The 22,975-nt window shown below is 39.6% G+C and overlaps 1 protein-coding gene across 1 annotated transcript in view; it reads right to left on the bottom strand.

The window, feature by feature from the left end:
- The window catches only part of Sh3gl2 (SH3 domain containing GRB2 like 2, endophilin A1), a 167,082-nt gene that overhangs the window by 24,344 nt on the left and 119,763 nt on the right, over positions 1-22,975 (bottom strand). Inside the window, exons 2-3 of the mRNA XM_005352696.3 lie at positions 18,632-18,700; positions 7,265-7,337 (exon numbers count right to left, since the gene is read on the bottom strand). Of these exons, the coding sequence (XP_005352753.1) occupies positions 7,265-7,337; positions 18,632-18,700 (142 nt within the window). The remainder of the gene's footprint in view (positions 1-7,264; positions 7,338-18,631; positions 18,701-22,975) is intronic.

Below are 22,975 nucleotides of genomic sequence, written 5' to 3'. Positions count from 1 at the left end.
TCTCTCTCTCTCTTTGTCTCTCTCTCTTGTTGTTCTCTCTCTGTCTCTTTCCCTTTCTCTGTCTCTCTCTCTTGCTCTCTGTCTCTTTCTGTCTCCCTCCCTCCCTCCCTCCCTCCCTTCCCCTCTGTCTGCTGTTTCCAGATTAAGATGTAAAGCTCTCAGCTACTGCTCCAGTGCCATGCCTGTCTGCCTCCTCCCATTATGATCATTGACTAACCCTCTAAAACTATAAGCAAGCTTCCAATTAAATGCCATGTTTTATGAGTTGTCTTGGTCAGTGTCAGACTTGTCTCTTCAGAGCAATACAACAGTAATTAAGACACCTGACACCTGGTCATTTCTTAAACACCTTGGCCTAGCTTTTGTTTTGTTTTTCTGGGGGGGGGGGAGCGGAAATCAAGCCTACCCAGCAATATCATATTCTGGCACTACTATTGCAATTTACCACAGAACTGATTGGCTTCAAACAGTGGGATTTATTCTCTTACCATAGGATGCTGAGATCTGAACTCAAACTGTTGAGAGGGTTGGTCCCCTGTGAAAGCTTTATGGGAGACCCTCACCTCTTCTGCATGGTGTGGCTCCTGGAACTTTCTGACTTCTGACAGCACGGTTCCAATGTTTAGTCTTCACTAGTTCACGTTCCTGTGTTTCCCACTGTCTTCTTTTCTGTTAAGGAGACTAGTACTGGGTTCAGGGCTCACTCTTAAATTTAGAGTTAACTCATCTGAAAATCCCTCCAAAAATAATATGTCCAAGTATGCTTACATTATAAAACCTAGGTAGATGTGAATTTGTGAAAAGATAATGGTCAGCTCAACATACCTAACTGCAACATACTGTAATTTCACTGAAATTAGGAAAAATAATTAGTGATGTGTCTTTACTAAAAATCTGCATTACAGTGTGTGTGTGTGTGTGCGCGTGTGTGTCTGTGTGTGTGCGTGTGTGTGCGTGCATGCTATGTATGTCTTAGTTAGGGTTTCTATTATTGTGAAGAGACATCATGACTATGGCACCTCTTATAAAGAAAAACATTTAATTTAGTGGCTTGCTTACATTTCAGAAATTTAGTCCATTATTGCTATGATGGCAGATATGGTACTGGACCTGAGAGTCCTTACATCTTGATCTAAAGGCAACAGGAAGTGAACGCTGAGACTCTGGGCAGTATCTTGAGCATATATGGGACCTCAAAATGACACACACTCTTTTCAACAAGGCCACACCTACTCCAGCAAGGCCACACCTTCTAATAGTGCCAATCCCTTTGGAAACCATTTTCTTCCAAACCACTGCAGAGCATATGACGTGTGTGTTCTTTGTGAGTGTATTAGTGCAGGCACATGTATTCTACAGCATGTAAGTGGAGGGCCAAGGACAACCTCAGTTCATCTTCTTCATCTTGTTTGAGATTTGAGACAGGGTTTCTCTCATTTGGTTCTTCTTTTTGAGTCAAAGTGGCCCTCAGGCTTCTGGGGATTTTGCTGCCTCTGCTCACCAGCTCCTGATAAGGACATGCACAATTCTAGGGGTATGATACTGAATCTGGACTTCTGTGTGCTCAGAAAAGTCTAAATCAGGCTATCAGGCTTGCATGAAGATTACTCAATCACTGAGCTATGTATTAAAAATACATTTTATACTATAAATTGATTGCATTTTATTTTTATATTAGGAAAATTTCTGTGAAAGGAAAAAATTATTATAGATATTAATAAAATTCATAAAGTTATTAGAATAGACTTTAAAGCATGTATTTCATGAGATTGAAAGTAAAAGAAATACATGAATTTCTAGATACACATACCTTAACAAAGTTAAATCAAGATGATCTAAATAATTTCAACACATTTAGTAATGTAACAAACAAGAAAGAAGAAGGAAAGAAAAAATGTCAGACTGAAAAAGGTCTAGGCCTAGATGGGTACCATGGTGAACCAGATCTTCAAAGGAAAACTACCACAATGCCTCTCAAATTAAAACAGAAAAAGAAGCAACACTATCTATCTATCTTTATTTACTTAGTATTTTACAAAGCCAGTATAAAATCAAAATTATCCTAATACTTCAACCAGATAAACACACATATATACACACATGGGGGTTGTAATATTTGAAAACTAAATAACTGAATTTAAGAACACAAATTAATATCATTCACTGTGATCTCTGATCATTTTAACATATAAAAATCAGTAATGTAATAAATTATATTAATGCATCTAAGGCCATAAATTGCATTATCATCACAAAGAAGTAGAAAAGGCCTTTCACAAGATCCAATATTCATACCTTCAAGATAAAGTTACAAAGAAACTAATAACAGAGCGGACATATCTGTATTCAATAAAGCAATGTATGACAAAACTATAGCCAAAATTACATTACATAGGGAAAAACTCAAAACATTTCCACTACAATCAGGAAAAAGACAATGCTGTCTGTCTATTTTGTCTACACTCGTTCAGTATAGTACTGGAAACTTTAGCAAGAGCAATAAAACAAGAGAAGCAATTTAAAAGAAAACATACAAGGAAAGGGAAAAGAAAAGTATCTTTATTTGTAGATGATGTAAGTCAATACATCATACCATAAAGATGCCTCTAGAAAGCTCTTAGAATTGATCAACACTTACAGCACACTGGCAAGATACAAGATTAACATCCAAAAATCAGTAGCCTTTCCATATACCAATAACCAACATGCTGAGGAAGAAATAGAGGAAACCATCTGATTGATAAATGCCATGTATACAAAAATAGAATGACCCTAACCAAAGAAGTGAAAGGCCTCTGAAACATTAAAATACTAGAAAGAAATTAAAGGAGACACTTGAATATGCAAATATACCCCACACTCATATTGGAAGAATCAACATTATAAAAATGGCTATCTTACCAAACACAATCTATATATTCAACATAATCCCCATCAAAATTCTAATGCCATTCCTCACAGAAATAGAAAAAAAATTAAAATTCATCTGGAAGCACAGACATCCAAAGTAATCCTGAGCAGAGTGGGGAACAGTAAGGCTAGAGGTTTCACTATGCCTCATATCAAGTTATAGTTCTGAACCATGGATGGAAAACAGTGGGGTACTGGCGCAAAAGACATCAGTAGACTACAACAGAGCATTCAGCTATGAACCTGAGCAATTATAGCTACTTGATATTTTTACAAAGCCACTAAAAATACTCATTGGAGAAAAGTTGGCCTCTTCAAGAGATGGTGCTGGGAACCTGGGTATCTCCATACAGAAAAATGATCTAGGTCTTATCTTTCACCTCTCCAAAAATCAACCCCAAGCAGAAAGAAGACTTTAAGGTAATATCGAAATGCCTGAAATGGCTAGAGATAAAAATAGGGAAAACATCATCATACGAGTAAGGTCTCGGAATAGGACCTAAATGCTAAGGAAATAAGGCCAACAGCTGATAAATAGGACTTCATGAAGTTAGGAAACAGCTATGAAGAGACAGCCTACAGGATGAAACACGATTTTTGACTGCTATACATTTAATAAAAAATTAATACCCAGATTACAAAAAACTCAAAAAAAAAAAAACCTCATGCAACAAGAAAACAAACACTCCAGTTGAAAACACAGCTATGGAACTAAACGGAGAGACCTCAGAAGAAGTTACAAAGGGCAAATAAATATTTTTAAAAGTGTTCAAGATCTACATTAAAATTGCTAGTCATCAGAGAAATGCAAACTAAAACTCCTTTGAGAGTCCATTTCACTCCAGTCAGAACAGTTGTTCTCATGACAAAACAAATGATGACACACACTGTCCAAAGTATGGAGAATGCAAAGAGAACCCTTACTCATTCACAGTAAGAGTATAAACCAGTGCAAACACTAGTTTATATCAGGGCAGGGGTTCCACAGATGTCCTTGTCATCAAGTTCACTGTTGCTCCATTTACAATAGCAAAGAAACAGATGATCTACATGGAAAGATAGTTTTCTTGAGGATACCACACTCTCAGATAGGAGGGCATAGAGAAACAGAGCTGAACTGAGCTGGAAGATTCCTCCCTGCGAGCTAGCCCTCCTATCACCAGCAGGTTCTTTTCCTGCTGCTATAGGAAAACTATCAACTGTCTTATTCAGCTGTGGATCCTGCAATAACTAAGCAAGACGTGTCTCTTCGTGCAACCGTGGCATGTCTCTTATGGGGGCACTCACCCCTTCCTGATTTTGAGGCTCACTTCCAGGGAGAAAATGCATGCCTACCTCCAATTTAATTCAAAAAGCCCAGGATGGGGAGGACACAGGCCTCAGGGGTAGCCTAAAGCAGTTACTTTGCTAAATGGCCATGTTGTTCCTCAAATATTTTTCTAACTATTTCATTTTTGCCCACAGATTAATGCTACTGTCAGCTTTGGTCAGAGACGCTACTTCTGTAGTACATAGATAGCAGCTACTGCAGATTGCTGTGGGATAATACTCTTGTATCCTGTAAAGATTCGTTACTCTTATTGGTTTAATAAAATGTTGACTGGCCAGTGGCCAGGCAGGAAGTATAGGCAGGGCAACCAGACTGGGAGAATTCTGAGAAAAGGAAAGGCTCAGTCTGCAGTCGCCACCCAGACACAGAGGAAGCAAGATGAGAATGCCTCACTGATAAAAGGTACCAAGTCACATGGCAAAACATACACAAAAATTATGGGTTATCTTAAATTCTAAGAGCTAGTTAATATTAAGCCTGAGCTAACAGGTCAAATAGTTTATAATTAATATAAGCCTCTGTGTTTTTCTTTGGGACTGAACAGTGGTGGATCCAGGCGGGACAGAAACTTCCATTCTATAAAACTCACAACTGGTAAAGTTTGAGAGAATAAGATATTGAGTGCTCAACACAAAATGAGACATCTACTCATAGTCTCTCAACACTTAGGGAACAGTATAGTAGAAAAAGTAAAGAATATAAGAATTGAAGGAAGAGAGGGGCATTGTGGGATACAGTGTTTAAGGCATGATGTGGCTCTTTCACTCAACCCACAGGAGGTGTGATTCTCTAAACAAGATTAAGCCTCTCCATATTCCATTATGGATGGGGCGGAACTAACGCATCAGGTTCCACCTCCCCTCGATGATTCAGAGGCAGTTAATAGCTTCTGGGAGAGAGAGGGACTCATCTTCTATGGTGTAGGCCATTCATAAATTGCCTGTGCTGCTGCAGAGAAGCCTCACCCAGGTTGGTAGGCAATCCTAATGACACTCACAGGATCACACAAACAAAGACATGGAAGTAAGAGAGGGATTGGTTGGGAAGTAGAAAAGTATCTGTGGGAGGAGGGAAAAACCAAGAGAGAAACTAACTGAATATGATCAAAACATAATATATACATATATGGGACTGTCAAAAAATAAAGTTAGATATGAGTTAGATATGTTTTAAGATGAGGCTGTATGTTACTGATACTGCACTGAAGCTGCAATAGACCTTGACAAATAACATCTTTCTCCTCTCATTTCTGACACCATGTCCCACAACAGTTAGTTACCAATGTAATTCACACATGAAGATGAAGGAAACAAGGGGTTCTTTAAGGATTTCTGCAAAGATAATAGATCCATTTCTTGCTTCTATAAAACCATCACTATGGTAAAGCAAGGTGAGGCGAGCAGCTCTCTTTTCAAGACTTGACCTAGTACCATTGTTTGAATAAATGTGTGTGGGTCTATGAGATTTTTGTACCTCTGTGGAATATAAACACCAGAAGGTAGGCAGCGACATGAAACTTGGCTTGTTGGTATTCATGACACTGTTTACAGATCAGCTTGAAAACTTATCTGGTCTATGATCAGTTAAAGTCATTTCTGAACCTTTCATATTTTCTTCTATGTTTTCCCTGTTACATAGTCTAATATGGCTTAAGGGAAAATGGAGAGAATTTCATTTCTACATCACTGATTCATTTTGGAGATAGTAACAGAGCTACCGTAGTAAGATCGAAAGAAGACCGCAGTCAGCAGCCATGAATCAGGAGGGAGCCTTCACTGTCAGCAGCCATGAATCAGGATGGAGCCTGCTGCCTCAACACCATGGCACTTCCGTGCTTCTGCCCCACACTCTCTTGTTCCCCTTTGCAACTTAGACCCTGAATCTGAGCCCACTGAGACTGAAATCATTGCCTGGATCTTAAGGACACCCAGGGACCTAAAATCTTAAGTGAAATTCCAAAAGAAACAAGACTCAAGGGCCACTAGCTTTCCAAATCCCCATATTTTCCCAAGCAGTACATTTAGCCTTGCTTCAAGTTGTAGCTGGGGTCAGGAACTAAAGGCCGTACAATGTAAGAAGGCCTATGATGGAGGCTAGTGTGTTCTGCTCTACCTAGTACCACAGAGAAAGCAGCAGCCATAACTGGTCCTGTCTTCTAGGGACTCCCATTATCTCTACTACAATTCCTGTCTCAGATCTGTAGGCAGAGGCCACTCATTTGTTTCCCAGCTGCCCAGCCCCCAAATAGTCACCCAGAAACTGTATTAATTAAAACACTGCTTGGCCTATTAGCTTAGGCTTCTTTATAACTAACTCTTACATCTTAAATTAACCCATTTTTACTATTTTGTATTTTACCATGAGGCTCATGGTTTACTGGTATCAGCATGCAGGCATCTTCTCCTCTGGCACCTACATGCTCTCTCTCTGATTCTGTCTACTTTCTCAAAGCATTCAGTTTAGTTTTCCAACCTAACTCTATTCTACCCTGCTGTAGTTCCAAGCAGCTTCTTTATTCATTAATCAATAAACACAACACATATACAGAAGGACTTCCCACATCACAGATCTAGTGGAAAAGGTTAGCAGGAACTAATGCTGTAAAGATTCCTAACCAATCTCCACAATGCTGGTCTAATATGTGCCAGGAGAAGAGAAGGGACAGCCCTCTATCCCGTATAAGCATAAACTATTTGTACTTCACAAAATATTGGCTTACTCTTTTCCTTATCATTTGGAAGTCATCCCAACCAATTCCAAAACTGTCTCATGTTCTTTCTTACCATTTCTTGAAAAACTAAAGATCAGCTGAAAATAAGTTGTATCCACCCTGACATGATATGTCACCCAAGCTGTATAGATTCACTGTTAAGGACACCACAGTTGGATAAAATACCATAAACTTTGCAGGCATTTTAATGTGAGCTTTAAAATGGACCCTCCCTCACAGGAAGGGGAAACCTACCAAATCCGACCTGTCAATCAGTAAGAGTCTAACCTCCAACTGTGCAAGAAAACACTTACCCGGATTGGGCTGAAGGTATTCAATTGTTTTAGTCATTATTTCCATCACAGCCCTGCTGGTGACATCCACTTTCTGAAATGAAAATATAAATATGATAAATGGTACACATTTGCTTTAGAGCCTAAAGTTTTCTGAAGCCTACATAGGACCCCTGTGGGGCAAGCAAGCAGTGAGGAGTCCTGCAGGAGCAGGTGAGACACTATGAGGGGCAGCTGGAGGGAAAGGTGACTTCCTGTCGAGCGCTGTCTCTTGAAAAGCAGAGCTACCCAAGAGGAAAACCAGTAATTTCCAAAAATTTGCTTCAAAACATACTTCATTACCTTTCAGCAAAGTTAATACAGTTTGTCAGAAACCTTTTGCCTCCAAACTTTTACTAGATGCCATGAATGGGCCACACTTGGCAACAGGTTTCTCTTTCATAAAGAACAATGCTGGGACATCCAGGTTGCTCAATGGATAGAGCTTATCAGCCAGCCTGGAGATCTGATGGAATCCACACAAACATGGGAGAGAAGTAACCCCACAAAGCTTTCCTCTGACCTCCACAATCCTATTGTGACATACACACTTCCACATATATATCATGAACATGGTTGGGGGCATAATAAATAAAATTAGAACAACAACAATAATAATTTAAAAAGAGTATGTCTTCAATTCTGTTTATACTGCCTATGTACATTCTGACAAAATCCTCAGAATATAAATGCCCCCAGTAAACACATCTAGTTGGTCCTGAACATTTGGTTTTATTATAAATACCAAATTCTGACACTAAAAGTCCTGTCTCAGAACATGGTGAGTGGTCAGCATTTCCTCCAGAATCCACCCCTGCGCTCCCCACACAGTCAGGTTAGGGGAACATCGTTAGAGCCACTTTCTCTTTTCCATGAAGGCATTGGCTCATATCACAGAAGACTAACAGAAATAAACCAATTGATAATATTTTTGTTTTGTCACTTTTTATAGGACTGTGAAGATTCCTAACCAACCTCCACAACTCATTGTATTTAGTGAAACCTGCTTTGTATGGAGTAAACTTCTTTTTCTTCTATACTGTATCTATTTATTTATTTGATTTTGGTTTTTTGAGACAAGGTTTCTCTGTGTAACAGCTCTGACTATCGTGGAATTACATCTTGTAGACCAGGCTGGCCTCAAACTCACAGAGATCCACCTGCCTCTCTTAAAGGAGTTGTGCCACCACCACCCTGCTATATTGTATCTATTATCTTGTTTGATTTTTCAATACTTTTTGATTATGAGGATAAGCAAAGCCACATTATTTTCCTTGTGGCCCTGTAATGGTAATGGTATAAAATAACTTTTACAGCTATTCTCTCTTGGAAACATTAGTATGCTGGTGAGCCCTGTACCACTGTCATTTTGACTGACTCAAAATTTTAAGATACTTGAGGCCTGGATGCTTGGTGCTAATGGAGTAGCAGCTCCCGGAGAGGAAAACTGCAAAAGAAGGACCTGGCAGTTTTATCAAAATGCCAGGCAGCCTCATAGACTCAAGGCATGTAATGTTGATGCCAGCGGAAAGAGCTCAGTGTTGTATACAGAGTAAACATGCAGAAAGTGCAGAGAACATGAGAGCTCAAACAGGATCTCCTATTGACTACAAAACAGGCTGGGACTGAGGAACTAGATGCCAAATGCATCTGGTGTCCTCTGGGGCCATGCCAGGAAGAAATGGGCTCTAAAGATCAAGGTTTCTAAGAAAGAAAGTATCACACGATTTGAGACTTGAATCACCCAATGTCCTTGATACTGTAGTGTCATCTTCTGCTAGGAGTTGACATGTTTCTAACTTTCCACAGATCCTTCTCAATAATCAAAAGATTTAAGCACTGTTACAGGAAGGAGAAAACGGATACAGAGAGATTCAGAAGCTTGCTCCAGACTGTTCTGTTTTTTTCTAAAAATGAAAGGTCCCCACAAGAAGATATGAAGTTATATTTCTCCCCAATTTCAGAAGATACCACACCAGAGCTTAAAGGCACTTTTTATTTTCATGATTGGGGTTGGGGACCTGAGAGGAACAATCCAAAGGGTCAGGAACAAAGAACTGACACCCTATCCTCTGGTTAATCATGACGGTCCTCAACACTTAAGGGACTCTGAAATATAGTAAATATCTGGACCTGACTCTGCAGAATTGACACTGCCATACTGACTTGCTAGTTCCTTTATCCCCAGCTCTTCTGCCTTCTCAATAGAGGCTGCAGCAACAATGCCTACTGTACATTGTCCATAGGTGGGTTAGTAAGAAAGATATGGGAAGTCATCCACAGGGATCAAGTCAGTAATCTCAGGTCTCCAGAGACCTTAGAAACAAAAATATTAAGAGTCTTTTGTTCGATCCCCAGAGTAGAATCCAACATTAAAATGGAATGGAGACAAAAATAAATCTGTGTTCCCAATGGTCTGACCAAAGTCTCCGAAGTTGACAACACAGATTTTCTACACTCTGCTCACTAATGCAGATGTCTCCAGCACTTCTCTTATCAATACCAGACAAGCTCCATTGAACTATTTGATGGAGTATAATATAATCTTCACTTGAAATTCACTTTTCTTAACTTTCTAAACTTTATTATAAAAATTGGCATGAAAATATCACACGCCAAAATTAACCGGACCCACAGTCTCTCCAACTCAATGAACTTCTGTACAGTTCATTGAACAGGCATTTGGAACAGAAGCTGTGTAGGTTCACATTAAACTTTACACTTTCAGTACAGAATATATTTCAGGCACTTATCACTTTTGAAAAGAATTTCTTCCAATATGGTTATTTCTGTGGTTTCTTTTCAGGACATAGGCACAACACGGAATAGCCTTTAGCAAATTTTTTCACTGGCCCTTTGCTTTTTATTAAATCCTCCTGGGCTATCATCTGATAGAGATAATGGACACAAGAGTAAGAAATCAGTAGTACAGTAGCCCAATCCCTGACCTTTAAAATGTACAACTCAAAGATTAAGAGAGGGACAATGAACTTCCCAAGCTCACATAACTAGCAATGTGGTTATGACAGCAAAGTCCTACCCGACGGCCATCTATGGAGTTTCTAAGAAAGAGAACTGGAACGGAATTGCCTAATGACTGTTCACTAGTCCAAAGAGATCTTCCAGGAGAAGGATGACTGATTCCTACCTTCTGTTCTTTATCCTCGAGATTCTGGCTAAACTGATTGCATCAGACAATGGCAAATAAAGACCACAAGTGGCAACAATCCTTAATACACCTTGTTAAGTTCCTGCTAGGAAAGCCATTCATACACCTAAATGGGCAATAGCCAGCCTAAATATATTCTCTTTATATTATATCTGGTAGCACAGGCAAACAGATTTATCATTTATTAAAACTAGCAAGAACTTAACCCCATGTAAGAACAGCACAATTTAACTTTGAGCTTATGATATATACCTGTTTGCTTTTACATTGTCAAAATATCCTAATCAGAAAATGACTTTCGGTGTATTTTTTTTTTTTTTGAGACAGCGTTTCTCTGTAGCTTTGGAACATGACCTGGAACTAGCTCTTGTAGACCAGGCTGGTCTTGAACTTACTGAGATCCACCTGCTTCTGCCTCCTGAGTGCTGGGATTAAAGGCATGTGCCACCACCGCCTGGCATCTGGTGTATTCTTAATTAAAATATCTTCTCTTTTTGAGCTCTCCCTAGCTTCCATTTTTAAGTCAGTCTTGTCTGGGATTGGGAAAGTACAGTATATTGCTTTGAATATGAAGCATCTCCTCCCAATGTCTATGAACTGAAGACTTGGTTCCCTAGTAAGTGAAGCCACACAGTACAAGGTGACTAAGTCATGAGGGCTCTGCTATGACTGGTGAATTAATTCACTGATGGGATCACAACTAAGTACTGAGAGCTGGTGAAAACTGTGGAAGGCGGGGCCTGATCTGGCAAATGGAATAGCTCAAGTTATGCCATTGACGGCTGTATTTGTTCCCGCCTCTCCATTTCTCATCTCTGCATCCCAGCCATCATGTATTCAACAGGCCACTGTAAGCCTCATGCTGCTTGCTGTTGCCATGGTGTTCTGCATCACACTCATCCCAAAACAATGAGCCAGCTAACCCTAGAATGGAACTTCAGAACAACTGTGACTTAAAATAATTAACCTGCTACTCTTGAGTATTTCTTATAGCAATGGATTTTGTTGTTGCTGTTTTGTTTGTTTTTTTGATTTTTGTTTCTAACACAGGGGATATTGGAGAAGGCTGTTCAAAGGAAATGAATTGTGAATGTACACAACATAGGTTCGTAATTAGGGACTGTAAACCCAAGTGTAAACTATGGCTTTGTTTTTAAGGCAGAATCATAGATGCATATGCTTCACAGATTCTGGTCTGTTTACTCTTTACATCTATCTTTTTTTTTTTTTTAAAAAAAAGAATTTTACTGTAGCTATCTCTGGGGGTTTTGTTTGTTTCTTTGTTTTTGCTCTTTTTTTTTAATTTTATATGCATTGGTGTGAGAGTGTCTGATCCCCTGGAACTGGAGTCAAAGACAGCTGTGAGTTGCCATGTGAGTACTGGGAATTGAGCCCAAGTCCTCTGTAAGAACAGCCAATGGTCTTAATCTCTGAGTCATCTCTCCAACTCCCTACTTCCATCTTCTTAATACCAACGTTCTAGCAACTGTCAATACAGTAGATTCCTTCCCATTAACAAGTCATGAAATATATGACTCCAGAAAAACAAACAAGTGAGAAAATGGGAGGGGCAGACAACTCACTGTGATATGGTGTTTGGCACATGAGTCTGACAACCTGAGTTTGGATCCCCATAACCACCCAGATACACTAGCACAAGCTTCTGGATCGCAGTGTGTCCTACTAGCAGATGGAAGTTAAGACCAAAAAAAAAAAAAAAAAGGTGTTAAGTTCAGACACTCAGCTGTGAATAGGAGACAAATGATATGGAAGCAGAGGCACTGGAGGTCATCCCTTGAACCTCCCATGTATGCTGTGGTTTTGGAATGTCTGCTCCCATACTCCCACTCACAGAGGAAACAGCATTTTCAAATTAAATAAGGGGTTGCCAAACTATGGCCAATGCTCAAAAATATGCCAGTAAGCCACAAGGCAGGATGAGATTGAAAGACATCCTCCTCTGTGGCCTGAGAGTTAGCCACCTGTCTCCAAACTGCCTTGCTGTAAAAGCAGATATCATATGTATCCAGAAAGTATGACTAATAATTTGAAAAATGAGGCCAGTATTAGGCTCTGATTACTGTATATCCATTTTAATTTTGCTAATCTTCTTAAATATCTCTTTACTGTGTATAGGTTTGGAAATACACCATAAGCAAATCTGCACACCTTAAAGGATTAAAAAAGAAGTTAATATTTCTGTTTTTACTGCAGAAACAATCATAAAAATTTCTAATTTCAGTGTCCTCTAAATTTTGGTTTGTTACTTTAATATAGCTGTAGGCATTGACATACGCATTGCCAGTGAATCCCTTCTGTGGCTTCATCAGCCCTAGAGAGGAGTTACAACACAGAGGGCAAAGACAGTGCAGCCCAAGATTTCCTAAAAGAATGTGCCGATCCCTGAGCTAAGGAGTGAGCTTTATTGAAAATGCCATGCTTAATCTATGGATGAGGTTGCTACTTCCAGTCTGGAGGTATCAGATACCAGAACACTAAAAGGTAGTGACTTGACATAATGGGATTATTGTTTCACACACAGTTGTATGAATATACAATAATGTTCTCCGCTGTAGAAAATAAATCAGTATTTCCTGAACACAGAAAACATGGAACCTATGGAATCTTTTACAGAGCAATGGAAATAGGAAATACATTATTTCATATTGTCAGATGCCAGAAGCAGAACTGCTTATATGTGGCACAGGTAGTCTGTGGGTTTGGCAATCAATAACAATGACATGAATTAAATGCCCACTTAGATCAGGAAAAATTCCCAGTGGTTATGTCAAAGAACTTAAAATGTCATATAAAACAACAACGTATTTTCAAGTTTTTAATTTTCTTATTACTGTAGTTAAGAATACACACACTCACTAGAAGCACTGAATGAGAACAGCAAAATAAATAAGTCACAGGGAGATGATGAAAGCTGCAGCCTGGGAAAGCCTTTCTGGCAGAGAGGCAGGCTGATCCAAGAGCGGTATTTTAAACAGTTCCGGACTGTCTCTGGGAGAATTAACAGCCATCTCCAAGCTGCCTGCTTTAAGCAGGAACCATATATTCAGAAAGGAAGATAATATATTGAAAATTAAGAATCTTTTAGTCCCTGGTTACTCTAATATATTAATTTTATTTTGTTAATCTCGTTAGGTATGACCCCATACTGAGTATAGTTTGAAAAGACAGGCATCCTCCTGAATATTAACCTTCATCTGGCAATGAAGGGAGACAGAGACAGAGACCCACACTGGAGCACTGGACTGAAATCTCAAGTTCCAAATCAGGAGCAGAAGGAGAGACAGTACGAGCAAGGAACTCAGGACCGCGAGGGGTGCACCCACACACTGAGACAATGGGGATGTTCTATCGGGAACTCACCAAGGCCAGCTGGCCTGGGTCTGAAAAAGCATGGGATAAAACCGGACTTGCTGAACATACCAGACAATGAGGACTACTGAGAACTCAAGAACAATGGCAATGGGTTTTTGATCCTACTGCACGTACTGGCTTTGGGAGAGCCTAGGCAGTTTGGATGCTCACCTTACTAGACCTGGATGGAGGTGGGCGGTCCTTGGGCTTCCCACAGGTCAGGGAACCCTGATTGCTCTTAGGGCTGATGAGGGAGGGGGACTTGATTGGGGGAGGGGGAGGGAAATGGGAGGCGGTTGTGGGGAGGAGGCAGAAATCTTTAATAAATAAATAAATTAATTAAAAAATAAAAAAAGAAAATACACTCTACACATGTGACTGAGAGGAAGGCTGTCACCAGAGGTGGTCAGGAAGAGCAGAAGGATGTCTTTGAAGCTCATCTTGTTTGTGACTCAAGACCCTCATTTAGCCTACACCAGCCAGTGACTCAAGACCCTCATTTAGCTTACACCAGCCAGTGAATGTCTTAGGCCAGTGACCCTTGTCTTGTTCACTACTATTCCATGAAGGAGACCCTGGCATCATGGTGGACCCCAAGTCTACTCAGAGAAGGTATTCTGAGTATACTGTCTGCACATCGTTCTCTCTTCTTTCCCATTTGAGACACATCACTGGACTCCAACAGTGGTATCCTTTAAAAGTGTAGAATTAGTAGAAAATTACATGCTACAGAACTCAGGGAATGACTAGCCTGTCTCCCATAACTGGGAACTGTAGGCTTGGCCTGCGTTTCAGTGTGAGCAGGGAGGGAATTTGGTGATTTCTGTGGCCTTTTCAAAACACAGCTTTGGTAAGCAGAAGCTCTCTCTCAAAAAGAGCCAGTTGGTTTCTACTCAGGGATCCTAGTTCTTTCTAGGGATTGGATGAGACTAAACCCCCTTTCCTGCAGTAGCTGAGACATGAGGGTAGCCACCATGGGCACTATCTACCAGCTCTCTCCATATTGCCAACAGTTCTCACCCTCTTACCCCCAATCACAATGGCAGCTTTTATAATCTCCCTCAAGACCTTGCCTTTCTTAAAACTTGAGGTTACCTTTTAGGAATTCTATTTTCACTTAAAGGGTTTATTTCCATGTTTCTAGTCCCAGAGAATTTGTGACTTGAACAAAGAATTACCGAAGATGCTTTTCAGGTTGCAGAGAAAGACTCCACCCCCCTTGACTTGTATGATACTCGTGTGCAGTACAAGAGAAGAGTTGAAGATTCAGCTCAGTAGTCTCTCTTCTAGAAGTTGTTGCTGCTCTACAAACCTGTGTTTGTCCTCTCTCTGGGACATACCTCCCAGGACACCAAGCACTATGTCCTATTTGTTATCTATTTATATTCCCCTCTTTTTCCCCAGCTAAATTGAAAGCTCCCTTCAGGGATTGGGGTCTCATGAACCTCTGTGTTTCTAGTTCCCAGCACAATGTCTGGCACATGGAGGTATTTACATATTTTTCAAGTGAATTAATAAAGAAAACTACAAACCAACTCATAAAAATCCCCCCCCCATTCAGTATAACTATAGTAACTGATGGAAATTTGAGAAGGAACTGGAAGTTCCTCAGATTCCAGAATCTTCTATTAACAGCATCAATAACAAAAATCTGCAGCTTTATAAAGAAACTTCCCAAAGGTCTGGATCACAGAAAGAAATTTAGCCTCTATTGAATGAAACTGGTGAGCAATGAAAACATTTACAGTTAAAATGAAAGCAACCCCATGCAAGGTACTTAAGAGAAAGCACAATGATTAAGGGCAAGGCTCTGTTGGAGACAGCCAGAGGCCTCAAGCATCAGCTAGGGAAGACTGAAGACTGAGCCAGGCAGGGGTGGCACTGCATCTCTGGAGCAGAGCAGATCAGTCTGAGATCAGAGAGAACTTTTAGCCACCTCTCTCCCAGGAGTGCTGCTTACTAAAGACCTCTAATGTTGACTAATTGCCCCTCTGAGAGTACAACTAAACAAAGCTTACTCCACCTCGAATTTTGTCGAACAGAAACCCAACTGTGAAAGGTTAAATGGTGATTCTTTGGTAGGCTGGGAAACACTGACTTAGAAGATTTTTTTCTGAGTATCTAATATTAAGATTCGAAATCCACAGCAAGTACCCTGTCTTCAGTGACTGCAGAAACAGTCTACCTCCCAATGCACTCACACAAGGTGAGTACACACTTTAGGAAATCACAGAGAAGACAAAGGATGTGTACAACAGATTAAACAATTTCAATTTCTTCAGCTGAAGAAGTTCCATTAAAAAGGATATTTGCTGAAATACAAATAGCTGCAATTCTAGAGAAAACACAAATGCAGGAGCACAGGTAGGCTCTTCAGTTAGAAGTCTACTGTATTATTACAGGAGTATCTAGCATTGAAACAAACTCGCCAGAGTCTTTTGATGAAATAGGGAACATAAATTCTACACTTTGTTTTCAGACTCTGAGGAAGCCTGTGGATATTTGCCTAACGTGAAATGCTTGGCAAGCTAGTCTCACTCCAATTAGTCTGTAAGACTGGCATGGATTTCATAGAGAGCGAAATAAGTCTCCAAAGATCTAATTAGCTGCTCAGTGATTAAACACCACTCTCCACATTTCCTTTGCTTTTTAGTTTCATTTAAGACACAAAGAGCTGGCTTGTCTTAGCATTACAGTCAGATACCTAGTTTATCAGCTTTAATCAGGGCAGATGTGCAAGTCAGGACTAACGCTTTTGCTTTTTTATCTTTTTGTTTTTGTGTTTTTCGAGACAGGGTTTCTCTGTAGCTTTGGAGCCTGTCCTGAAACTAGCTCTTGTAGACCAGGCTGGCCTCGAACTCACAGAGATCCACCTGCCTCTGCCTCCCAAGTGCTGGGATTAAAGGCGTGTGCCTCCACCATCTGGCCCTCAGGACTAACTCTTGACACCTGTACGCTTCAAATTCCTAACTCCATATGTAAGCCTCTACGATGGCATGGTATTTAGCCATGCAGCATGCCGTCAGTGCTCTCAAGAGCAATGAAAGGAGAGAGAGCCTAAGGAGGAAAAGCACGTACCCAGAGGCTGGAGCAAATTAGCAGATTCATGGGTTCCTCAGGAAGAAGCATGCAGTCATCCTGAGAATGTGTGTCTGTCTAGAGACATGGACATTGACAAGGGATGGGTAGGCTACCATTTCTACCACCATTAAAGATGGTGCTAATCAGCTTTGGTTAAAGATCAAGAGAAGATGGAAAATAAGGACAGACTGACTTCAGTTGGGGAGAGTGGCTGCCAGATACTGGGTATGAGAGGTTAAATTCTCAGGCTTTTGGGCAAGACTGGTATAGGATATCAGCAATGGGCGGCCACTAGCAAAGCCAAGGTAAGGAACTGAGGCAGAATGGCTGGTCAGTGAAGCTGTCCAGCTGTACTTCCCAAGACCTGGGTATTTTGGCCTCATCTTTTTAGGAACTCCATGTTCTCTCCTGTTTGCTTCCGTGTTCCTTCCTTTACTTGAAACTTACTAGGTTCTCAATGCCTCTTCAGTCTTCATGGTTTCAGTAGAAGGTCATCGGAGTCTCCATGCCCCGAGCTTAGTTAGCTATACCACAATGTCATTCCGTATCTCCTCTGCCTCCCTTCTACACTGTGAATGCCACACATTTGGGAATCTTAACTATATCCTATGTCACAGATGCTGGATCCAAGTAATTTTTAGTTTATCCATGAACACATCAGGAGGAAAACTGAAGAAATAGAAAGCAGCAAGGAATATTCTCTTTCATTCATCAGAAATGTATGAAAGCAACCCACTGGAAAGTAGAGAGACTAATAAAGACATTAGGCCCATAAAAATCTTCTCAAAAGTCAAACCAGAATATAAAGAAAAATATCCGTTTATAATAGTGTGCAGAGGCAAAATATTAATAATGGTTAAGTGTACTTTCTGTGTATCCTGGGCTTATGACATCCTCTTAAAACAGGGACTGTTTCTTCCAGAACCTCTCACAGTATTCTTTCCTCATTTCAACAAGCACTCATCCTCTTAACTCTAAACAGCTCTGGCTATGAACAACCTCAACGTGAAAGAGAAAATACATCTAATATCACCAGAGAAAGAGTCTTAATGCACCAACTCCAGCCTCACTTGCTGAGAACCTATAATGTTTCCGAGAGAATGCTAAATGATTTACTTGTCTTTAGTCAATAATAATCATTCTTAAGTGAACATTAGTATTCTCATTTACTGACAAATGAAAATAGGAACTCCAAGAAAAGAACCGGACTTTTGCAATAGTGGTGGAGCAGAGTTTAGGCCAGGTCAACTGGACTCCCAAACACTTCTCTCCTCAATCTCCTAACCTGCCTCTTGTAGGGACCATTCACATAGGAAAGTCCACTGAAGTCAGAGACTCGAAATCCTTCCAAGGTTTGAGACTTCGTTCTCCATTTTCTTTCCTTTGCTTTCCACCTTCACCCCCACACAAGCAGTCTACACACACAGCATCCTAACTAGAAAACTGATGACATCAGCTCCCTGGAAAAATGCACCACACCCTCTTCTTCTAGGTGATTCTGGTCTCTGGATGGACAGAGAAAACAGGATGCTTTCCAGTTTCTACTTTAAAACATGCAATGAAAAGAGTGGGACTTCTGTTGTTGTTGCTGTTTTGTTTTTTTTTTTGTTTTGTTTTGTTTTGTTTTAAGACACAGAACATTTGGAGTCTCTAGTACAGAACAGCTTCACATTTCCTTCTTACAGGGAACCTTGAAGCCAAGGGAAGACTAAGAAGCAAAGACTCACCCGCTCCATCTCCTTGAAGTCATCATCCAGCTTGGTGCCTTCAGCTCCCCCAACCTTCTCACTCACTTTCTGCAGAAGGTAACAACAAAAGGGAATCATTAGAAACAGTTTCTTTCCTTTACAAAAGGTGTTAAAAGTGTCAGGCACTCTTAGAGACAGCACCTAACCGAACCTTGGAGCCATTCTATGACTGTGCTAGGCAGTTCCTTTTCAAAGCAGCGTAGCATTAGCTTAGAGTGGTAAAACAACATCCTACAGGTCATGCATCTGATGGGCACTGGAGCAGGAATTCAAACCCCCATCTTCTTATTTCAACTCCAGTGCTCTTTCTATTATATAAATCACTTTACAACTACCTAACTGCTAACATTTTTTCTTTGTAAGTCCTAAGGAACAGCAGCACCACAAGATAATCATTTGCCTCTGATAATGGATCTAAAATGCTCCTTGGTAGAAAATTGCTACTTGTTCAACCTGCTCCTCAAGGGCTATTGAACAGATAATCACAAGCATCCATTTAACTATTAAGAAGAAATGAGCCCAGATGATTTCAGATAAAAGGACTTGCTTTCTCCTCTTCCTGTTTATATCTTCACAATTGTGATGAGCTATATCAACCTATGTTGAGGGATTTCCTTGCTACACAATCACTTTCAATACTGTACATCTTATAATTATCAATTAATATATGCAAATTATCATAGTTCACATACAAAATTCACGTTAAGAAAAATGTATATACTAATCTTTTCTGAAAAACTATTCAAATTAAGGATAATAAAAATACATGATGAGATCACAGAAAGAAATGGTTTTATCTCAAAGACAAGATTATTGACTTTTTAAAAACACCCTAACTGTAAAGGTGGATAAATGTTTTTCCCCAAGACATCACTGTATGAGGTCTAACTTCCTTCACGAGTTGCTTAGCTGAGAGGAGCCCATGTGATTTGCCTGCAGCAAACTTCAGAGCAATGTGTATTTTCTCAGTGAGCTTGGTTCAAGCTTCCTAAAGTGGCTTCTGGAGAACTAGCTCCAACTCCTGGACTGAAAGTCCTAGAAGTCTCTTGCTGGTCCCTGAAGTGTGTTTCTTACCTTTTCTTTCTCTCTGTCCTTCTCTAGGTTGTGCCAAGAAGAAAACATTCCGAAGAGACTACCTTTACTGCACGTAAGATGCTGCTATTTACTGCATCAGCAGTAACACACAGAATACAGCGTGGGATAGAATATTCCCAGATGAGGTACAGGGAGGTGTCATGAAAATTATGTGGTATAATAAGAAACTACATCTGAACCTACAATTTATATGACAAACTCTACTCTCTAATAAAGTGCACACGTGCTTCTAGCACTCTGGTTTCTTACAGCAGTTTATTTAACTTTCATTCCACATTCCGAGAAGCCAAAATTTCCTTAATATGATCATAGATAGATAAAGATCAATGATTTAAATGGAAAGATTAATAAAAATAATATCAATAAGTTGTGTTACTATCACATTTCTTAAGTGACAGTAATTTAGTTCATATTTCAGCCCTCTGTCTTATCCTCAAAATATATAGTTGATCACTACTTTTGGGCAAGTAAACTCTAATCTACTTGAAGACATAAACAATAAAGAAATATTTGTTGGACAACTATAAGTTGCCATCTCCATTCAATACAACTGTATCCAATGTTAGAAAACCTCACTGTGCCCAAAGTCTCATGTTGTCAGGGGATTATTATAATTGGATCCCTCATGTGACCTGTAACTGAGGTCATAGGTCCTCATTTATTTGCAAAATAGATACCAAAAACATGTATCTAAGAAATACCTTTATGTGTATTAAAATGAAAGAAATCTCATTTAACAATCCAGTTTTGACCAATGCTTAAAAAATACATAATATTCATGCAAACCATAAGAATTCATATTACACTTTAAAAAACATATTGTGCAACTAAGAACTGGCTTTATTTCCTTTCTTTCTGTATCCATCAATTGCCAAGCACCACAGTAGCTGACTCTAGATATCAAACGGGCAATGAAGGTCATGCTAGTGACTGGTAACTCATATTGACTCCAGCCCACTAGTCTACTGGCTTCAGATATTTTATTTACAAAGCATGCCCAAAAGTGGGTAGAAAAGGAAAGAGGATACAGCTAGACTAGGGTCAGAAAAAATATTACATCTTCTACCAATGCTGACATTTAGGTTTCTTTGAAATGGTTTGCCACACAAAGTGAATGAAGCTAGCACGTTCATATTGATGCTGTATTAATTGGCTGGTTGATACACAGCTTCCTTATTGAGTTACATTCCTGAGAGGAAAGCACTACTCAAAATAACTTCCACATTCTCTTTGATATTTTCCAGGTCACAAAGGATCTAAACATATCATGGCACAGAGGTAAACAGTGAGCTACTTAAATAACAACTCATTTCATTGGAATATGGCAAATAACTCCTTTTGAATCAATGATACCAAAAATTAACATCTCATGAATAAGAAGCAAGGTAAGGAAATAGAGCTGTTGAGCTGACATGGTCAATGATGAAGGCTTTTGGCTTCATCACCAGCTAACTATTTATTTTGTGCTTTAACTTTTCACAGAAGTGGATTGTAAAATGAAAATATAACAATAGTATATATTTGGTATTGTGATATTATTTTAATATTCTGTCATTTGAAAACTTGCTCACTCATTTAAATAAGCTAAGAAAAACTATTGATTCAAACAGAATAGTACAAGACTGTTGACAGAAGTTTCTGTCCCACCTGGTCCTACAGGTGTTCAGTCCAAAAGAAACACACAGAGGCTTATATTAATTATAAACTGTTTGGCCTATTAGCTCAGGCTTATAATTAACTAGCTCTTACAACTTAAATTAATCCATAATTCTTGTCTATCTTTAACCATGTGGCTTGGTAACTTTTGTCAGTAAGGTATTCTCATCTTGCTTCCTCTGTGTCTGGAAAACAACTGCTTCTCTGCCTTTTTTCTTCCCCAAATTCTAGTTTTGTTGCCCTGCCTATACTTCTTGCCTGGCTACTGGCCAATCAGCACTTTATTAAACCAATATGAGTGACAAATATTTACAGTGTACAAGACACTGTAAATCCCACAGCACAAGACAGTCAACATTTTATTTGTAACAGCGACAAACCTAAAAAACAATGAACTACAACTCTCCAATGTCATCTAAAAAACCTATAACATCAAGGGTTCAAGATGGCCAATGGTACCCCTTTGGCATAACAGGAAGTTTGTGTTTCTAATTGTCTCTGTCACTATACCTCCACTAATACTGTCTTCCAACCAATCAATAATTTTTCAAATTAAAAAAAAGTCAAACCAATTATCATCCTTCTCTCACATACTCTTAATTAGAATACCTGCAAAAAACTTAATAAATATTTTCCAAAGTGAGCTGCAATGTGAATTCTGCAGTGAACATGAGAGAGGCAAATAAGACTGATCATTCTTGGCTGTCTTTCAGGAAGCACAGCCTTTCAAGAACAACAACAGTCAGGTCTAGTTTACATCTCATTTTTAATTCTGACTCTGCACAGTCTCAGGCTGCTGTCTATCTGCTAAGTAAGCATAATGTGAAGGTTAATCAGCCACAAGAGACATCTTCAGTAAATAACCACTGTCCCTAGTCCAAAGGATGCTGACCTGCTTTGCAGCAATGACTCATCAGCCCTCCAGCCACCTGTCATCTCCAGGCTCCATCCTCTTGATGCAGCTTTGATCTTGGCCAGTGCTACATTTTATTTACCAAACATGTAAGAACCGGCTATCTATTGCCATAAAAATGCACATTGCTCTATAGATTCCTATACCTCTTATTTAGGTCCTAACTTCGCTGTTGACTTCTATTTTTGTTCAGCTTTATCCCCCAATATTATAGGATATTTGATCACAATGTGAACCCTGATATTGTGTTATTTACTGGGAAAAACCTGTTTCTAGTTGTGGTATGACAACCCTAGCACACATCTTTAATCCAAAAACTTTCTGCTTGAATATTGTAAACAGGATTAAATAAATTCATCCATAGGTTAAGAGCTAGAACAAAAAACCAGTTGACAAGAAGTAGCCACATAGAGTAGAAGAATGGATAGACACACACAGGAAGTAGAAGGGAAGGATGTTCAGTTTGAGGATGAATTAGATATTTGAGATGGTGTAGGAGAAAGCTCACTTTCTGGAATGTTGGCCGAAGAGGAAGGTCAGCTGGTGTTTTCTCTCCCTTTCTGAGCTATCAGGTTTTCACTCCAGCATCTGGCTCCTGAGTTTTTACTGGTAAAATTGAACAATTAAGATTTTGTAAAAAGCCTGGTGATGGTGGTGCA

The sequence above is a fragment of the Microtus ochrogaster genome, chromosome 10, assembly GCF_000317375.1.
Source record: "Microtus ochrogaster isolate Prairie Vole_2 chromosome 10, MicOch1.0, whole genome shotgun sequence".
In the NCBI taxonomy this organism is placed as follows: domain Eukaryota; kingdom Metazoa; phylum Chordata; class Mammalia; order Rodentia; family Cricetidae; genus Microtus; species Microtus ochrogaster.
The sequence above is the reverse complement of the archived record's forward strand: the minus strand, read 5'-3'. Positions and strand labels throughout refer to the sequence as shown.